Source organism: Dendrobates tinctorius, unplaced genomic scaffold (assembly GCF_039654945.1).
Source record: "Dendrobates tinctorius isolate UK_male_01 unplaced genomic scaffold, ASM3965494v1 ptg000199l, whole genome shotgun sequence".
Lineage (NCBI taxonomy): Eukaryota > Metazoa > Chordata > Amphibia > Anura > Dendrobatidae > Dendrobates > Dendrobates tinctorius.
Genome location: NW_027361866.1, coordinates 13,563,508 through 13,584,438, shown reverse-complemented (window position 1 = coordinate 13,584,438; position 20,931 = coordinate 13,563,508). Strand labels below are relative to the sequence as shown.

The 20,931-nt window shown below is 42.6% G+C and overlaps 2 protein-coding genes across 6 annotated transcripts in view; one reads left to right on the top strand and one right to left on the bottom strand.

Annotated features, from left to right (window-relative positions):
* The first annotated feature begins 1,889 nt into the window (after positions 1 to 1,889).
* Positions 1,890 to 12,117, top strand: PRLH (prolactin releasing hormone). The gene is made up of 4 exons (XM_073553272.1): positions 1,890 to 1,966; positions 5,004 to 5,159; positions 6,465 to 6,506; positions 10,354 to 12,117. The coding sequence occupies exons 2-4, from the start codon at positions 5,012 to 5,014 to the stop codon at positions 10,518 to 10,520; spliced, it is 357 nt and encodes a 118-aa protein (XP_073409373.1). The 5' UTR covers positions 1,890 to 1,966; positions 5,004 to 5,011; the 3' UTR covers positions 10,521 to 12,117.
* Positions 12,118 to 12,168: 51 nt separating this feature from the next.
* Positions 12,169 to 20,931, bottom strand: part of RAB17 (RAB17, member RAS oncogene family) — a 44,024-nt gene continuing 35,261 nt past the window's right edge. For 4 of the 5 annotated variants that reach the window (XM_073553267.1, XM_073553269.1, XM_073553270.1 and 1 more), the window contains 2 exons: positions 19,554 to 19,647; positions 12,169 to 12,461 (listed from right to left, as the gene is read on the bottom strand). In XM_073553267.1, the coding sequence (XP_073409368.1) occupies positions 12,340 to 12,461; positions 19,554 to 19,647 (216 nt within the window). In that variant the 3' untranslated portion in view covers positions 12,169 to 12,339. Of the gene's footprint in view, positions 12,462 to 16,492; positions 18,423 to 19,553; positions 19,648 to 20,931 lie in introns of those variants that run through there. The other variant, XM_073553271.1, reaches the window with a different exon arrangement.

Here is a 20,931-nt window from a genome sequence, read left to right as displayed (position 1 = left end):
TCTGTCCCCGGTCTTCTAGGACTTCTTCTGTATGTCTACCGTCAATTTCCAGGATGTATTTTAGCCACTTGTGGCTTTCATTGTATTTAAACTTTCTTGTTAGTCCAGGGTTTTTCTGCTAGCTTTCTGCGGTCTCCATGATGCCACTAGTCTGTCTGCTGCTTCCAGTCCTTGAGTCTGCAATATGCCTATGGCTTCTAGAAACTCTGCTACGTGTCTCCAGTTTCCCAGATGTTTCTAATCAGCCTGCTGCTTCCAGTAACCCTGTTACGTTTCTTCAGCCTTCAGGACATCACTTGTCTGTGGCTTCCAGTCCCTGATTTATCTGTTTGCTATCTTCATTACCTCTGCTGACAGTCTCCTGTCTGCTATCCATGTCCTGCATGCCTCATCTGTGGCCAGTGTGTCCACCTGAACCATAGGCTTAGAGTATTCTCCTTACCTAGTGAGCCCCCTTTTCATGATAGAACTAGAAAAAAAACCTATAGATAACTGTCACGAGGGTGCCACGTCCCCCTGGAAGACCTGGAGTTAGACAGACACTTTGGGTAATTAATTGAATGTCTTCTTTTGAGATGAGTTGTGTCCCATATTAAATGGATTTAGTTTATTCTGGTGCTGAAGAGGTTTACGCCCTTTTCTATGCTGTTCAGAAACATGCAGTTTGATTTCAGCTGCTTCTGATCTGGTCATTTCCTCTTCATATAAACTGGTCAGATCTTCTTGTCCCTGCTGGTGAAAGATTTGTCTTCCTGTACTGTGTTCTAGAGCTAAGTGATTGGAGTTGAGTTGTTTTAGAAGTGTTCTGTGGTTTGCAGTAGTATGCGTGTGTTTATCTCCTGGTTCCTATATCCATTCAGTTTATTCCTTCCTGTCTCTATTCTCCTCCCTATTGTTGGTTTGTGCTTTTGTATGATAGAGGTTTTCAATTATCCCTGCTTTGCCTTTATGTTTTGTTTACATTACCTTTCTGTCCCATGCCTCATGGATTGGGGGAGGGGACAGATCAGGGTTTAACAGGAGCATAGTAAGGTCAGAGACTTGGGTTTTTCTACCTTCTAGAGTACCCCTGGGACAGGGATAGTTAGGGTCCTATGTCCAGGGACAGTTTGAGACCCCTTTCCTTTCCAAAGACTATCACAGCGTGACAATAATATTTAATAGGGTTATAGATTTTCCTGTTATTTATGTGAATTAATTTAGTAGTTTCTTAATTTGTAAACTACAGAGAAATAGTAGGATTTTATGATGTTGTAAATGCCAGAAAAGATAAATTACTCTTATTAAACAGTAAGCAGTTTTTGTTATACTATGTATAGGCAGCAAATGTTTTTCCAGAAGGATTTCCCAAATTTCACCTATTATGCTGCTTTCTAAACTTAAGTTGAGACGACCATGAGTAACTGAAACCAATGGAGTGATGCACAACTTCAAATGATTGCTTCCTGTAGACTTGTATATCAAGAGTTTTCTTAAGTGTCCTTTTAGGACTATGTGCTTTTGTAAGGCTTTCTTAATAAAAAAGTAGTTCCAAAAGGCAACATCAATATATATAAATACTAGAGTACATTTTAAGAGGTGATGATATTGGAAGGATGTACAGGAATACAATACATATAAGTAGGTGGAAATGAACTCATAAAGAGGTGTAACGAACATCATAAATACGCATTAATACAGTGAGATGAGAAAAGACCTGGCCTTTCCCTTTCTTTATTAAGAACTAAATGGAACTTGAAAAGATAAGAGTCATATGTGAGTCATTAAAAGCCACTGCATCAGTTGGCAAAAAAAAATTAACATAATGGATTTCAGGCACTAGGTAGGTGAGGGGAGGATGCGAGTGCTGATAGAGGGGCAAGGGCCTGCTACTGACGTCAAACCACACACAGCTAATATAACTAGATTAGAAGGAGAACAGGCACAAGAGAACATCTGGGGAGAGAGTCCCGTGCCACGGAAAACTGTGAGTATGATGGATAACCACTTGTCTCATTGGTGGGCATGCTGTAATTTTTACCTCTATAAACATTTACCAATACTCTGAGTTATTCACTTAGCTAAAATAGCAACATTGGTAATAAGTTAATATCATTAGTATTTAAGCTTGAATCAAGTTTTCTTAATATCATTTAACTTCAGCGCATTTAACCACTGAGTCAGTTCTATAAAATGTGTGATGAGCAGGAAGTTACCAATCAGACTGGTTATGTGATGAGCAAGAGACCAAAGAGAGGATTCTGATAGATGATACCCAACACACTTGGTACTGAAACTGCTAAACTTCGTATAGTAAAGAAGCTTGAAATTTCATCCCTACGCTGAGACTTAATGGATGTACATGTTGTTATGCACGTGCATATGTATCTAGAGCGCTGTGAGTTGGTTCTCAAATCTCGATTACTTAATATGCAAATCATATCATTCATTTTTATCTGCTAGAAAATTACAATTCAGGCTCACGCAGCCCCATACCAAATAGAAATGTAGCAGCTGAGGAAAATGTTTATCCCAGTGGGAAAGTCACAGACTGACCATGAGATCAAGAAATCATATTTATTCATTTTTGTTCATTTTAATTACTTATTATTGGAAGCATATTTCACAGCGCCGTACAGACATTACCAATATCTACACAAACAGTTATAGGTTGCTTAAACTTAATGTATACTCTCCAAATCAGATTCTCCATAACTCAAACATTTACAGTACTTATGTGAACTATGTACATCATAATATGATAGGCATGAAAGATTTACAAACCTTGTTAAGGGCTCATTCAGACATCGGTAACTTTTCCCCTATGCAAAAAAAAAAGTCTCGAGTTTCAATAGTTTCTTGGTCAGATTTTACCATCAGAATTTGGTCAGAGTTTCATCACTTTTTCTCGGGTGAAAATAATTGATGGTGGTTTCTCTAACTTCTACCAAACAATCCTGGCTGGCTGATAATTTTGTGGATCCATACACTTGCATTGGCGAGTTTGATCATACTCTCTGATCAATATCGGACTAGACTCCATGCTGAGGACAAATATGGTGAACTCCCCCCATAGACCAGTGTTCCCAACTCCAGTCCTCGAGAACCACCAACAGATCATTTTTTCATGATTTCCTTAGTACTGCACAGATTATTTAATCACCTGGGCAATGATAAGGAAATCCTTAAAACATAATCTGTTGGTGGCTCTTGAGGGCTGGAGTTGGAGAAAACCGACCTGGGCTACCATAGGTAAGAATCCTATCCAGAGAAAACAGAGATACCAATTGTATGAAAAAAATGGACATTTGCATGAGCCATAACTGAGAGTAAGTCTTAAGGGTATGCTTCCATGTGGCGTATTTTCTGCGGATTGGACGATGCGTACAGGCGCAGCATCAAATCCGAAGCATCCAGATGTTACAGCATAGTGGATGGGATTTTATGAAATCCCATATCCACTATGCGTACAGAGATGCAAGTGGCAATCCTGCGTATACACACATGCGGCGCATCTTTATAGACCGCAGCATGTCTATTTATCTTGTGGAGATGCACGGTCTCTGCAAGATAAATAGCACCATTCTATGTATAGGGTGCGGTGATTCCGCATGTCTTCAATGAAAACATGCGGAATCACCACACGTACAGAAGCCGGCAGCACTTTGCACGAGGCGGGTGTCCGCTGCGTCCAAAGCGCTCAGAATATGTCACGTGGAAACATACCCTAAAAGTTCTTCATGGAATTTACTGTATGTTTCTCCATCTTCATCTAATCTTTTAATGAATGAATATATATATATACATACACATTGCTCAAAAAAATAAAAGGAACACTTAAACAACAGAATATAACTCCAAGTAAATCAAACTTCTGTGAAATCAAACTGTCCAGTTAGGAAGCAACACTGATTGACAATCAATTTCACATGCTGTTGTGCAAATGGAATAGACAACAGATGTAAATTATTGGCAATTATCAAGACACCCTCAATAAAGGAGTGATTCTGCAGGTGGGGACCACAGACCACATCTCAGTACCAATGCTTTTTGGCTAATGTTTTGGTCACTTTTGAATGTTGGTTGTGCTTTCACACTCGTGGTAGCATGAGACAGACTCTACAACCCACAGAAGTGGCTCAGGTAGTGCAGCTCATCCAGGATGGCACATCAATGCGAGCTGTGGCAAGAAGGTTTGAAGTGTCTGTCATTGTAGTGTCCAGGGGCTGGAGGCGCTACTAGGAGACAGGCCAGTACATCAGGAGACATGGAGGGGGCCGTAGGAGGGCAACAACCCGGCAGCAGGACCGCTACCTCAGCATTTGTGCAAGGAGGAACAGGAGGAGCACTGCCAGAGCCCTGCAAAATGACCTCCAGCAGGCCACGAATGTGCATGTGTCTGTACAAACGGTTAAAAACCGACTCCATGAGGATGATCTGAGTGCCCGATGTCCACACTCTTTTATTGAGGGTGTCTTGATAATTGCCAATAATTTCCATCTGTTGTCTATTCCATTTGCACAATAGCATGTGAAATTGATTGTCAATCAGTGTTGCTTCCTAAGTGGACAGTTTGATTTCACAGGAGTTTGACCTACTTGGAGTTATATTCTGTTGTTTAAGTGTTCCCTTTATTTTTTTGAGCAGTGTATAGATAGATAGATAGACAGATAATGACTTAATTTGACCCACTGATACAGTTGTAAAGCATACATATCACCAGTGTATATCTTTAGTCTCTAGCATATGTCTGTACTATATCTCCAATGTTGGGTGACATTCAGACCTACTACTGGATGCATTTGACTTCACTCGTGTACTAAAACCTAAAAAAAGAGTCAGAACGTGATCTATAATTTTATTCCCCTTCTATACATTTTTTGCAAAAAACGTATCAACCAAATACCCTATTTTTTATGAGCTTTTTACTAGCACTTGCTGTTTACTGTTACTTCTTTACAAGAGTATTTTTCTACGTTTGTTTTATTGTGCTTTTCTATGTTTCAATTGTATTCCCCTTGTAGACTGCCATATGCTCGGCTGCTCTTCACCAGCAGTCAGTGGCTTCAAGGAACATAGAATGAAACTGGTGTGTACCTCTATTTCCTGCTTGTTGCTGCTGTGCTTGGCTATCCCTGAGACTCACAGCCGAGTGCTGCAGCCATCCCTCGACATTCGAAGTAAGTATCCACAGTATGATGAGGCGGTTGTATTTAATATGGTCTGTCCTAATATTATGAGATTGTTATACTATTTTAGAAAATCTTAAGGGATGTCGTGCAAAAATGAGTCACACATCACTCTCTCCAATCTGCTTACATCACTTTAGCACAAAAATGAGTCACACATCACTCTCTCCTCTCTGCTGAGATCACTCTAGTGCAAAAATGAGTCACACATCACTCTCTCCTCTCTGCTGAGATCACTCTAGTGCAAAAATGAGTCACACATCACTCTCTCCTCTCTGCTGCGATCTCTCTAGTGCAAAAATGAGTCACACATCACTATCTCCTCTCTGCTGAGATCACTCTAGTGCAAAAATGAGTCACACATCACTATCTCCTCTCTGCTGAGATCACTCTAGTGCAAAAATGAGTCACACATCACTCTCTCCTCTCTGCTGACATCAATCACAAAACACAGGGACAGTGTGTGCAATCCAGAGGTTTATCATCAGACAGCAGGTGCCAATTCCCAGTAGGCCAGTGCTGTCAATCATCATAGAAGGAAAACTCAGCATGTTAAGTAAGTGGGTAGAATGGTACACTGGGGCATATGAACACTAAGCACCCTCATTTACATATTCCAAAAACAATTATTTTTGTTACAACGAAGGAACAGATTTGAGAAGTAAAAAAATTTGTTGTTGCTCCATCAGCAACAAGACTATGTGGTGAGTTTTAAATGTAAATTTGGGCTGACAATCTGACAATATAAAGGAACTATATTTTAAGTAGAGTATAAGGAGCAAAAATGTCAGTAATACAGGAGAGCAAGATTTCTACAATTTCTGTTATCTTACAAAGTTTGTGCCCAACATCAAAAGAAATTACCCAAGTTTGGTGTCAGACTGGGGTGGCAAGGGCCCACCAGTAACTGACTATGGGAGCCCCCATGCCTATATTACATTACCCTCTATTCACAAATTTCCCTTTGCTTCTATATATTAACAACTGTTTTGTCTGTACATAGTGAATGAAATGTATTGAGCCAACTACTGCTCATGTGGAGGTGTAAGCGGCTTACACTTGCACTGGGGCCCACCAGATTCTCCTGTTCCCCGGTCGGCGGCCTGTCCTCGCCTGCTCACGTTTATAATGAATGAAATTAATGCTGTTTAGAGATTCCTGTTAGGATGATGAATTCTCCATGTTGTTCTTATTCACTCCTGCTCATGCTACTTATTAGCAATCTGGCAACACATGATATTCAGAACTCCACTCTGATTACACCATTATTTCTAACAAGATTTCTACCTTCCATAGGTCTATTCCCTAAAATGGCCACAGCTGCACACAAGAGAAGTGGTATGTCTGTTCATATACGTGTGTTTGTCGATCCAATTAATGTATACATGTAAAATGTCCTTTTTCCCCATGTTGACAGGAAACTGCTTTTTTTTCTATATATGTTACAGGTATTACAGAAAATACCTGCAAGAATACCTTGATGTGGGTTATGAATGGGCAAAAAGTGAAAACTAAATGAAAATTCAATGTAAAAATATAAATGTAATTAAATATATAAAAAAGTTTGGAGTCACAATAATTGCGCTAAACTGGACAATCGAGTTTCCAAGTAATCTTTCACACAAAATGAATGCAGCAAAAAAATAAAATTAAGCAGAAAAAAAATGAAAAAATTTTTAAAGGGGTTTCCCCTTTAAGAAAGCTAGTCCCTCAAATGTTCCATGACTGATTCATCCTCACCAGGTCCAGTACTAGCTCTCCACTGCTGTTCGTCTCTGGGTTTTGGCAGCAGTGGTGACATCATGACTACAGCACACATATCCGCTGCAGCCAATCACTGATCTCAGTGGCTCTGTCAATATAGTGGGCACAAGTCTGGACCATCTGCGAGGAACCATTGCTGGACAGGGGGAGGGTAAGTACTATTTGGCTTTGCAACTTTACATGCCAGCAAAACATTTGTGGACTACTTTTCCTAAAATATAAAACCCATTTAGTGGGCAAATGTAACAAGAGATGCAGTTAATTGTAGAACTGTTTCCCATGTCTGAATACAAGTCATGGTCAGGGCAGAGAGCCAGGGAGAGTCGCCAACAAGCCATCTTGCCTTAGCCAAGGTATTGGGATACCGGGATAAAGCACTGGTCTTTTGCTCCGGCTAAAGGAAAGGCTGCGTTCATAGTTCTAGGGATATTTGGTAAAAGACAATGAATAATCAATTTCCATAATAAATTCTGCTGGCAGCAGATTATTCAGGATACTTTCCAAGCGTGTGACAACAGAGCTTCTTTATTCAGGAACAAATAGATCAGGAATAAATCATTTGTGTGTCTCTATCTGTGCATCATTTGCAGCAGGCTGCTTCTCTCATACACAGACACAGGAAAAACAGTAAATGCAGTCACATGCTATCCCTGTGTGAGCCTCTGGGAGTTTTTTTGTTCTAACTTTATAAACAGAATACAAATCTAGCAACTAAACACTCAGACAGGAATGGAGTTGTTGCACCAAACATATTCCAAAACCCCCACTCAATCCTGTTAGTCCCATTGCGGTTCTGAAGTCCACAAACTTGGCTCTTGATAATGGCTTTGTCACCATGATGTTGATGTTTACCATCAGCTATCATCTTGTCAGACTCGCAATAAACAAACTCGAGTACACCACGTTCCACTAAGTCACATAAGTGGTGATGTTTTACATCAATGTGCTTAGTTCTTGCACTAATCTTCTCACTGCTGGCAAGTTTAATGCATGCTTGGTTGTCCTCATAGATAACTGTTGGTTGAGCTAATGGCTTGCCGAAACCTTCTAAAAGTTGTTTCAACCAAATTACTTCTTGACTTGCATAAGCAGCAGACATATATTCTGCTTCTGTTGAAGATAATGCGACTGACACTTGTTTTCTGATGGACCAAGAAACTGAATTTTCTCCTAACTTGAACAAGTAACCACTTGTTGATTTCAATACCATTTGCTAATTGAGCGAGCTTCCTTACTGCTTCTGGGTCTCTGTGCCCAAGACGTCTGTGCCATACATGGACACAGTTCTTATGCAGATCTTGTCTAGCACTGTACACTCTTTCTATGCATTTTAGTTGATAAAGTTCATCTTGGATTTTTCCTTCTGCAAGAGTGTGACCCTTCTTTAAGATGATGCAGCTGTTATCTCTAAAAGTAACTACATTCCGCTTTTGCGTGAGCTTCTTTACTGACAGAAGACTGCTTTCAAGGCTGGGAACATAGAGAACATTCTTTACTGGGATCTTTCTGGTTTTTGCTGATGAAACTGGTCAGTGGAGGTAGCAATTTCCTACTCCTTCTGAAGTCATATAGTGACCATTAGCTATGATGACGTTTTCTTACTTGCTTTCATTAAGGTTATTGAAGAAATCCCTGTTATTTGTCCTTTGTCATATGACTGCTTGCACCAGAATCTATACACCATATATGCACAATCTGATTATTATCTAGACTGATGGAGATCATGCTTTGTGCTTTCTGATCTTTCTCTAGCCAATCATCTGGTAATGGATGAGGCATTTGTTCCTGATTATATTTCCACATACCTTCTCTTATGAGTAGCATCTTCACCTTGAATTTTCAGGACTGGTAGTTCTGGTTAGTGAGGCTTGGTTGGCACTGAGAACGTGACAGGATTGCTGCTAGTGGACGTCTTCTCTGTTGCTCTGTGCTGCTTTTGCTCTGAGCTTTTGTTGCTGTGTTACGCTGGGGTTCTGTGTCACTCTGGGCCCATAACCTGTTGGCAGCGGATTATTCAGGATACTCTCCAAGCGTGACAACAGAGCTTCTTTATTCAGGAACAAGCAGGAACAATATATGATAAGCTTAATAGATCAGAAATAAATCATTTGTGTGTCTCTATCTGTGCAGCATCTACAGCAGGCTGATTCTCTCATACACAGACACGGGAAAACAGGAAATAGTGTCACATTCTCTCCCTGTGTGAGCCTCTGGGAGTTTTTTTTAAACTTTATAAACAGCATACAAATCTAGCAACTGAACGCTCTTAGACAGGAATGAAGTTGTTGCAACAAACATATTCCAACAAATTCCAATTCCAAGGATTAGTGTTAGTCCTATGGACACATGTATTACCCATCTCATAGCCTTATCTTGCTACTGGCTAAAATCAAGACAATATATGACATTTGGGCATGCACTGGTTACTTTTCTCAATATCATTTGCTATTAACTCCATTCTATTTCAGTAGTAATCAAATAATAAATGGTTGAAAACCTTTTTAAAAGGATAGACACTAGCAATGTTCTTTGTGATGTCATATAATTGGTATTTTGTGGTCAGTCTAGGAATAAATTCAATCTGAAGAATGGCCAAGGACCTATGATTTACCAATCGTGCACTAGGATAGATATTCATTACGTCCAGCTTTTTGCTTTTTGATGCCATGTCCGAACAAGTGGGAGAAGACTTGTCTAGTCAATGTATGACATTTTCTGGGCATAGTTTTGTATGATATAAGAATTTTGAGCACCATTTGGGCAGTATTACTCTCTATGTAGGTTCAATTTTTCTCTCTGTGGAGATTAATAGGGGCAAATCTTAAGGGGTATCAGCAGTGTCGGACTGGGGTGCCAAGGGCCCACTAGTAACCAGCTACAGGTCCCCATTTTTCAGCTACATGCAAATGTGACATTGTCCCCGATCACAAATCTATATAACAATGGGTAGACTGATAAATTAATAAGATGTTGCCTCTGTCTGTACATAGTGATTCAAGTATATAGTGCCAAGTTACCGCTCATATAAGAGAGAGCTAGCCCACTCTTACACAGGGCCCACCGGAGAATGCTCCAGTTTTCCTGTGGGCCAGTCCAAGCCTGCATATAAGGATAAGGCTGAGAGAAGACAAAACATGGGTATTTCTGAGCATTGCTTAAAGTATTTTTTAAATATTGGACTATTTGGTACAACTACATGGTATATGGGATCTGTATGCCTGGGGTGAACAACCTCCACGAATCCTGCGGTTTACCATTATCTCTGAGCATGTAATTCCTTTCTTTCCCATTCTTCTTTACATTTCCTATTATTACTCCTATAACCATTTCTATAGCCAGAATCTTGCCTATTATACTACATTAAACTTACTGAATGCATAGTTTGGAACATAAAATGTTCATCCTATTTTTTTTTCTGCAGATCCTGATATTGACCCATCATGGTACACTAGCCGTGGGATCCGTCCTGTGGGTCGGTATGGTAGGAGAGGCACTAACTGGGAAGACACTCAGAAGTCCATGTACAGATCACTGGGACAGACATGCGTTCCTATAGAAGACAGCGCTGAGCTGAATGATGACGTGTAAAACCTAATGTGTCGATGACATCAAACCATCTTTCGCCCATGTACTGTACATATAGAGCAATTGAAAGATTGATTTTTATCACCCATTAGAAGTCTCGGTCAGAGGCATCTACTTAAATTGGAAGCGTATATCCATATTCTGGGTTTGTTTAGCTTTTTATTACCAACTCATGTATACAATATATTAGTTTTTTAATTAGTAACTTAGAGAGAACTTGTCATTTTGACAATTGTGTCTGATCTGCACCCAGGCCGGATGTTATACAGCAGGAAAACCAGATCAAATTGATTTTAATTTATGTGGGAAAGGTTTCAGTAAGACATGCATCTTATTAATTGAAATCCCTGGTGTTTGCATACATGAGTCCAGTGGGCGGTCCTGCTAGTGATTGACAGTCTTCCCTTTATGCCTGTGTATTCAGCTGAAAGCTGTCAGTCACTACTAGGACCAAGGTTTTCAATGAATAAACTACAAGTTATATTGAATCTATATCATTGTGCTCAGCTTTTTCTCTATATCAAGCTGTCCGCAGATCGGATTGCATATGACAGGTTCCCTTTTAATAATCCAGTATCAATAGCATAGTACAGAGAAGAGAATGCAGGATCCTTGGAAGAACTTGGGCCCCGATTCATCATCCTTGTTTCTCTCCGTTTCTGGAGTAATTTCTCTTTTTTAGTGGCTTTTGTATTTTTGGTTTAATCTCTATACATTTCTCAACACTTTTAAGTCTTTTTATTATATCGTTTTTTTACATTTCCTCTACAACTTTGCTTATCCAAATGTTTTATATAGATTCATGAAATGCAACTTTTACAAAATGTTATATTCTTTTTCCTCACATGTCAATCCAGTATCCTCCCACACAGTAAGGGTTCTGGAAAAATTTTCAATTTTGCGTATTTTTGCGACTTTTGGTGCTAAAAAGTTTCAAAAATTGGTTAAAGGCAAAAATAAAGAACGTTGCTGAGTCGCGTGCGCCATCTTGAAGAATTTGGCGCAATAAAAGTCAGCGAATAACAGAAGAGAAAAAAAAAGTGACTTCAATAAATTGCAAATGATGAATCGGGGCCTTAGAGTTCATCTGAAAAGTGGATCAGTTTCTCAACAGCAGGAAAGCAGGATGGAAAGATGCAGGGGTCCCGAGATCAGAAACCTGCTTTGTACCCTTGCCCCAGCTTTCATCAGGCTTATGAATACTTTGCAGATCATTAGGATCTGGGCCTTGGCCTCTGCTGATCCTAAAGTCATAGATTCTGTTCTTAAAGGAACCATGACAGCTAAACATAAAAAAATAAATTCTGCCATCCCACAGACTGGTATTAGGGTCCATCAGCTTTCTGTCAGGGTCCTCGTAGATCTGATGACATTGCAGACTATGTTACATTGGCCTTCACAACCCCAAGAACCTTGATAGAACATAGAATAATGCCAGTGTGAACAGTGCCCTTAGCTTAAGTCTATCAATGATTTCTCAGATTGATATGGATGTACCATAGTCTTTTCCATACATTTTCTATTTTTCTCACATTTATGAAAATTGTAAAAATAAATGCACTCTGTTTTCTCCTTTCAAAATGGAATATTTTATAAAAAAAAAAAAAAATAATAAATTGATTTAAAAGACAGGTTGTAAAGGCACTATGGGTTCTCTGCTGCACGTTATTTGAGAGGTTTTATTATATAATCTCTTATATTCTATAGAAATTAGACTTTATGTTCTGGCTTCTTATTATTAATGTTATTATATACATGTATTCTTTAATACTTGTTTTGGCTACAGATACAATCTGACTTATACGTTGCTGCTTCTGCCCCTTTATTGGAAGTCGCAGCATCTTTGTCTTACACCGGGGCCATGTGTTTCGCCGAGAGTAATGTGGGAGTCCCTTCGGTGTCGCTTGTCCTCCTTTTGTTGCTCCAAAGTCAGTAGTTCACTGGCTGCAGGTAGATAAAAGAGGACTTGGGTCAGTAAGATTTACGGGAAACATCAGACCATTAAATATGAATGTGCATTAAGTGGTAACATCGCAGAAAACAGGGGAGTGCAAAGGATGTGCTTGGCGTGCAATGTATGCAATCCTCTGCAGAGACATAGAAAGTGGAGAAGTGAATGATGGAGCTTAAGATTAGAGATATAACTTCCCCGAGGAACGCAATATGACATCTATCTTATCACTGCCTCCATTACACACCACAATGATTGCTGATATCATGCTCTCACACAATGTACAACTGAGTATAAAGATAAAATGCAAAGACTTCTAAAAATGATATATTCTAATTGTTAATATTCTAAGTATTAAGCTCTGAAAGTAACAACCGCCTATATACAGTACTGTGCAAAAGTTTTAGGCAGGTGTGGAACAAAAACTGCATAGTAAGATGCTTTAGAAAAAAATAAAGTGTTAATGGTTTATTTGGATCAACTAATGAAATGCAAAGTGGATGCTCATAGAGGATGAGGAGTCAAAATGAAATCAATATTTGATGTTCCAAACATGTATGAGAACTAACCACAGATCTTCTGTGGATATAGGATTGCACAAATTCTTCTCTCCGAAATAGATTCAATGATGTTGCGATCAGGGCTCTGTGGGGGGCCATATCGTCAGTTCCAGGACTCCTTGTTCTTCTTTAGGCTGAAGATAGTTTTAATCACACGGTCTGTATGTTGGGAGCTGCTGCAAAATAAATTTGGAGCCAATCAGATGCCTCCTTGATGGTATTGCATGATAAGTATCTGACTGTATTTCTCAGCACTGAGGACATCAAAAAATGGGTGACGCTGAGGCAGTAGACAATTGGTCAGCCAAGAAAACTTCACGCAACAGATGAAAAAGGCATCCTGCTTACTTCCCTTTTGAAAATGGAAGATGCCCATGTAGAAATCATAGGAACATGGGATGTAGTCATGGACAGGAGACAGATCAATTGTTAACAGGTATTATTAACAACAGGAATACACTGCACAGGGAGAGTGAGGAAACGGGGTACGTTAGGATGGAGGACAGGGAAGGGAGTTTGTAAGGGGAAGGGCAGGAGAAACAAGAGTTTGATAGTGGGGAGAGGGTCAATCTTATCAGTCTGTAGTCTTCTTGATTGCAGCGTTTCAGTTCTCCAACGGTGGCACCGACAACAGCGGCATGTAACGTCTCAACGGTGTCTGTAGAAGACGGGGTCTCAGTACACAGGCAGAGTAAAGGATCCTTGAAGGCTGTGGGAGACTTCCACACTCACGAACGCCACAAGCTGTGCTCAGTCCAGTACGTGGGAGCGCCGTAATGAGACTTTAATCCGCGGTGTATGCAGGTTTCTGGCTAAGGGGCTTTGGCCTAGTCACCTGTTTCTCATTGCGCCGTGCGCACGTTACAGTCTCTGGTTGAGGATGGGAGTCACCTCCAGAGGCAGAGGTAAGCAGGAAACTGGCAGTCCGTCGTCCAACCACAGTAGACCATTACTCCGAGGATCTGTCAAGTCGGCCTGCACCCAATGGATGATCTACTCTTACAGCTGACACTGCGCCCGACTGTCCGCTTAGCTTTCTCTCCTGGACTCTGACCCTTTTCCCGCACACAGCACTTTATAGCCCGGCTCCGCCTACCGCAGCCACATGGAAGGGTCGGTCCTTGCCTGAAAGTCTTCCCCCTTGCAACATTGGTGACAGTCCCGGTAGTTCCAGAACCAGTGCGAGAGAGATGACTGAACTTGTCCTGCCTCTTACACCCAGCTGAGTCATCAGCTCAGGACTGGCAGCAACCAGTAGAACCCAGTTACACCCCTATACTGTTTGAACAAGTCTGGTCAGAAGTGGACTTCATGGAAGAATTGCCACCCAAAACCATAGAGACAAGTGGCTCAACTAAACACAAAATAATAACTGGTGTGCAGGAAACTAACAAAAAATGCTCAAAACTGATTAGTCAAAATGTGAAATGTTTGGCTGTAACAGAATGAAGTATTTGAAGGCTAGGGAGTAGGGATGAGCGAATAGCTTCGGATAACTCCTTATCCGAATAGCTATAGCACTTATCCGAAGCTATTTGCTCATCCCTACTAGGGAGCGGCACACTAATGAGTGTTTGTAGGGAGCAGTGAAGCTTGGTGGAGGTTACTTGCAAGTTTGGGGCAGCATTCAGCAAACGGATTTGGAAATCCCAGCCAAAATCATTTAAATATTGTGTGCAAGTGTACCTAGAAGAATTGCTGCAATCATATTGATTTGATTGAAATTTTTTTTTAGTTTATTCACTTTGCCTTTTGCTGACTGATAAAAATAAGCAAGTAAAAAGGGGCGTTACAACTGCAGAGGGTGCGTCCTCAACTGGGCCTGTGCAGGAGTGGGGTCCACCAGTCCCAGTGCCTAATTCAGCTGGATGTGCATCGGAGGACGCACATTCATCTAAATTCTATTGCAAAGCAGAAACCCGCCAGGTCCCTGCACCACAATACATACCACTAGCCAATCAGAGGCAGGCAGCTGACATTGGCATGCCAGGTATTGGCTTCACATGCAGCGATGTCATGCGTTGCTATAGCAGGCACATCAATATCAGCTGCTGGCCTCTGCTGCAGAAGAGGACGCTGCCCATCCTGAGAGCATAGGAAGGTGAATAGAATGGGTTTTTCATGCAGAGGCAGAGCAGCAGACATACAGCTAAGGCACAAAATTAAGAGACCACTGCAAAATTTTCAGTTTGTCTGATTTTTCTCTTTATAGGTATATTTTTGAGTAAAATGTAAATTGATCTTTTATTCTATAAACTACTGACAACATGTCTTCGAAATTCCAAGCACTAAATTTTGTATTTATTTTCAGAAAATGAGAAATGGTCAAAATAACAAAAAATGCAGTGCTTGAGGACCTCAAATAATGCAAAGAAAACAAGTTCATAATCATTAGAAACAGGAATACTATTTTTTTTAAACTCAGAAAGAGTTCAGAAATCAATATTTTGTGGAATAACCATGATTTCTAATCACATCTTTCATGCGTTTTGGCATGCTTTCCACAAGTCTTTCACTCTGCTTTTGGGTGACCTTATGCCACTCCTGGTAGAAAAATTTAAGCAGTTCTTCTTTGTTTGATGGCTTGTGACTATCCATCTTCCTCTTGATTACATTCCACAGATTTTCAATGGGGTTCAGGTCTGGAGATTGGGCTGGCCATGACGGGGATTTGATGTGGTGGTCTGTCATCCACACATTGATTGACCTAGCTGTGTGGCATGGCGTGATGTCCTGCTGGAAAAAAACAGTCCTTAGAGATGGGGAACATTGCCTGAGCAGAAGGAATCAACTGTTTTTCCAGGATAACCTTGTATGTGGCTTGATTCATACGTCCTTCGCAAAGATTAACCTGCCAAATTTCAGCCTTGCTGAAGCATCCCCAGATCATCACCGATCCTCCACCAAATTTCACAGTGGGTGCAAGACACTGTGGCTTGTACACCTCTCCAGATCTCAGTCTAACCATTAGACGACCAGGTGTTGGGCAAAGCTGAAAATTAGACTCATCAGAGAAGATTACCTTACTCCAGTCATCTATGGTGCAATCCTTATGGTCTTTGGCAAACTTCAGACTGGCTCTCCTTTGCTTCTCATTGATGAAAGGCTTTTTTCTACCTTTACATGACTTGAGCCCTGCCTCTAAGAGCCTGTTACGAACTGTTCTTGCCATGCACTTCACCCCAGCTGCCATTTGCCATTCCTTTTGTAGGTCACTTTGTGACGGACTCAGCTCCTGCTGAGCCCATTTTCCTTTTTAGAGTGGACCCTCTGAGCCGTGGCACCCACCCACCTAGGGCGAGCTGACCTAGTGAGAACCCACCCCCTGTACAGGGAGTGTCAGGGGCAAGACCAAGGGGGTGAGCCACCACGGCAGCTGGACCAGACGGCCGGCTCAAGAAGACACTATTAAGCGTCTGACAACAGGACGGACAGGATACCAAACATAAAGCGAAGTCACACAGTTTCTTCCTCAAACGTGGATTCACACTTTATTCAGGTGCAAGGCATAACAGGGAATCAGGTGCAGGGCACAAACAGTGAAACACGGCAGGATGCGTGCAAGGGCACGCCAAATGTTCCAGGCATAGTACGTGCACAAAAACATACCAGGGTCCAGGACAGGATACGTGATAGGGATCACACAAGAGTTCCTAGAAGGGATGCATGCTAGGACACGCCAGGATCCAAGACGGGGTGCGATGGCATCGGACTCCGGACTACTGGCAACGACCGACAGGGTCTAGGCATCAGGCTGCAGACATCAGCTCCGGACATCAGACCGCAGTCATCTGGTTCCGGACCTCTGGCAACAGTCGGCAGGCTTCGGGAATCCGGCAGGCAAGCCAAGGTTCAAGGCAGGGTGCGTGCTTGGAGACACGCCAGGGTTCAAGGCAGGGTGCATGCTTGGAGACACGCCAGGGTTCAAGGCAGGGTGCATGCTTGGAGACACGCCAAAGCACAAGGTAAGACAGAGTGCGCGTGTAGAGACACGCCAAGGCACGAGATACTAGACAGAGTCCTGCGCGTGCAGAGAGGCACGTCAGGGTCAGGGTTCCAGGACAGGGTTAGGGCCTGTGCGTGCAAGAGGGCACGACAGGGGACATGGCAAAGCCTGCGCCTACTTTTACAGAAGCACGGGAAAGTATGCCATGTGCAGGCGAGGGCCTGCGCGTGCTTTAGAGAGCACGCAGAGCACAGTGCGGAAACCACGTGAAGTGCAAGGGAGCACAGAGGGCACGGCTGGGGCACTGGCTAGCTGATCGGACTGCGGCACTGACAGACGGGCAAGACTCCAGCAAACTCGACTGAGGCATGGCAGGCAACACAGCTGTCACTGACCGACGAGCACGGCTGAGGCACAAGCAGGCGGGCACGGCTAGGGCGGGCACAGCTGAGGCACAATCAGGAGGCTAGGAAGGCCAGGCGCATGCAAAGGGCACACAAAGAAACAGAGCAAGGGAAGACAAGATAAGAAACCAGGCAGAGCTTAGACAGACTACAGAACCAGGGACGGAAGCAAAGGCAGAAACACGGAACAGGAACAGAGCAAAATCAGAGCTAGCAGCGGAGCGTAGGCCGAAGCCCAGAGCCGGGCCAAGGGAGAACCTTGGGACTAGCCTAGAAATGTGCAAGAGAGCATAATAGGAAAGAGTCTAGCAGCAGAGCGTAGGCCGAAGCCCAGAGCCGGGCCAAGGCAGAGCCTTGGGACTAGACATGGAAAAGAGCACAAGAGAAAAGAAAGGCGGGATGGTGCGTGTGCCAGGGAGCACTACAGCGCACCATAGGAGAGAGCGAGGCAGAGCAAGCAAAGACTGAGACCATAGGGAGGAACAAGGCAGAGCATAGCGAAGGCAAGACATGGCAAAAACAGGCAAGGCAGAGAATAACAGAAGGACTACAAGTCCAAGCAGGACAAAGACGAACATGGCACAACGGACAAACATAAGACAAGGCACGGGACAAGAGATGGAGTACGAGCACGGAGCGTGTGCAGAGACGCACGACAGAGCAGAGTGCAAGGGCACAGAATAGAGGGAGCGCCCTACAGACCAAGCAGCCATGCAGGGACACCACACAATACTCAGGCCCTGAGCACAGGAAGGGGCGGTCTAATATAGGGCACAGCACCTCCTCTTCCGGGTCAGGACCAGGGGAGAACTTCCTAGTTCAGATGCTCCAGGATCACAGAGCGCAGTCACATGATCAGGGTTTCAGACATGACGAGATGATCACAGAATCAGACAGTGCAGGATCTTAGGAAACATCACATGATCAAGGTTTCAGACGTGACGAGATGATTGCAGAACCAGACAGTACAGGATCCTAGGAAACGTCACATGATCAAGGTTTCAGACATGACGAGATGATTGCAGAACCAGACATTGCAGGATCCTAGGAAAGACACATGATCAGGGATTCTAGACATGATGCGAAGATCACAGAAGGCAAAGCAGAAACGCAGGCATCTTGCAGCTCAGCAGACATGAGGTGAGTGTGCACACTCCGCTCCAGGGTCATGAGGTAAAACAGACATGGCGGACATAACAGACATGGCGAGCATGACACACTTGATGTAATCCTGCAGTTGCTGAGTGACATTCAAATAAGATGGCGGTCCTCCCGGTCAGTGAAGTGTTACTTTCGTCCTCTGCTGGTCTGTGGCTTTGTTGTCCCCAATGTCTGCTACTTGACTTTGCTGTATTGGACTGTTGTCTTTGAAATGTTAAGGATGGAGGCAACATGACGCTCACTGTATCCCTCTGCTACTAAAGCCAGAATTTAGCCCTTTTTTTCCTCACTCAAGACTTTTCAACTCCTTTAGCGTGGTTAAAAGTTATTTTTTCATTCCTAATCAGAAGCACATTAAGTAGAATGAGGTGTACTCTGGTTGGAATTCAACTGACACTGGAATGGAATGGCTGTCAGACATGTAGAGAAGCTGATTTTTATAAAACTGTGCAGTGGTCTCTTAATTTTTGCCAGAGCTGTATATACCAGGAAAAGGCAGAGAATGGAGCACATATATACCAGGATGGGGGGACATATGTGCCAGAAAAGGGCTCAAGATGAGGGACATATACACCTAGAAGGGGCCCAAGATGGGGGGCATATATACCAGAAAGGGGCCGCAGATAGGGGACTCATATACTAGGATAGGTAACATATACTAGGAAGGGGCTGAGGATGGTGATCAAATATACTAGAATGAAAGACATACATACCAGGTAGGGGCAACGTGTATCTTTTTAGGAATTAGGATGCTACAAAGGCCCATATATCTGACTAACATGCAGGGGGTGGCCAGGTCCAAATTTTGCACTGGAGCCCATCACACTCTAGTTACGTCACTGCTAGCAACTCTTCGTTATTTGAAAACATTCTTAGATTTTTTGCACACCTGCCTAAAAGTTTTGCACAGTGCTGTATATATAACTTTTCAACTTCTCACTCAGATGATAAGTCTTAAATATTGGACCTCCTACGTACACTTTTGTTGAAGTCATATAAAATAATTTAACTCACCTATAGCTTGAAAAACCTCTTTCACACCGTGCCCTGTCTTTGCAGAAGTTTCCATGAACAGAAGTCGTTTTTGTTCAGCAAAAGCTTTTGCATCCTGAGAGTTAAATATTTCATAGAAAAAGGTCAAAGTCAAAGACGAAAAAGTGGCATAATTTCTGCCTAGTGATTGAAATCTGACTTTTGCATTGCATATCTGCTTTGATTTCATGTCCCAATATCTTTTGAGAATATTCTCAGACTAAAGCGAAAGTCTTTAGGATACAGAGTATTTCTGTGCAGTTTCATGTGCCTGGCAAATTCAAATGAAGATTCATTTGAAGTTGTTGGACTCCAGTTTTATGATTGCTTCAATTAAAACTTCTGCGCAAGAAAACTCTTTGTGCAGCCCCGGCCTCATGCATTCTGTATACAGGGCAAAGAAAACTCTAGGTGGGGAGCAAAATCTCCGGCCAGATTGCTCTTCAAACTCTTCCCCAGCAATAACCTTTCATCTTAATGCATATGTGACGCTGCTGAATCATTATGTGGATTCAAAGTAGCCACCTATCTCGTTTGATAACTTATTAATCAGGGGTCTAGATACACAAGCAAATGTTTTGTAATCAGTTTATGCCCATTTTGGGCTCAATCTTAATCCAAAAATTCTAAAAAGTATTTCAAAAGTTTCAAAAAGTCAAAAAGTGCTCAAAAACTTTTACGTTTTCAATAGGCTTGTCACAGGTAGAATCTCATCTACATTGCTGTTACGGTATTATAATGCAGATTGGCTACTTGATAATCTGACACATGGATATGGGTCGCCCTCCCAGGGCCGTGGGGTACTCGGTACCAGGCCGGTGTCAGCGGAATGTGTCACAGCAGCGGTGACCCGGTCCGTGGCCCCGGGCGCCCAAGCAATGGCGGGTGTAGAAATGGTGGAATGTAGTTAATGGAATAGTTCATGACGCCACCTGTGGTGTCCGGCAAGGGAGGTGTTAAGCCGACGCTGCAGACAGATCCTCTGGGACAGATGGTGTGGTGCAGCAATGATGTTATAGCCCTCCACAGGCAGGGCTGTTGTCCCAGGGCAGGATAGGTGAAGAGACACTTAGATGGTGCAGTGTTTGGCGCAGGGAATGTAGCAGTGCCAGGCAGACGGACGCAGGAAGGAATGGAGGACACCAGGGCATGTAGTTCCAAAGCTTTACTCACAGTCTGTAGTGCCCACTTCTGTGCCGTGTCCTCCGGGTCAGGGACTCAGTCAACCTCCAGGCAAGATGGAATGCTCCCTTCCAACACTCCGCCAACTTATGTGCCTTTTCTGAACATCTCGGCTATATCGCCTTTAAGTGTGAAGATCTCCTAGTACTGAGTTACACTGGAGTTCCTCCTGACAGAT

Bases quoted from the DNA above. Each gene is read 5' to 3' on its own strand.
- PRLH (XM_073553272.1), top strand. From the start codon at position 5,012: ATGCTCGGCTGCTCTTCACCAGCAGTCAGTGGCTTCAAGGAACATAGA. The intron at 5,160-6,464 runs GTAAGTATCCAC...TACCTTCCATAG, and splicing joins GCCATCCCTCGACATTCGAA to GTCTATTCCCTAAAATGGCC. The intron at 6,507-10,353 runs GTATGTCTGTTC...TTTTTTCTGCAG, and splicing joins AGCTGCACACAAGAGAAGTG to ATCCTGATATTGACCCATCA.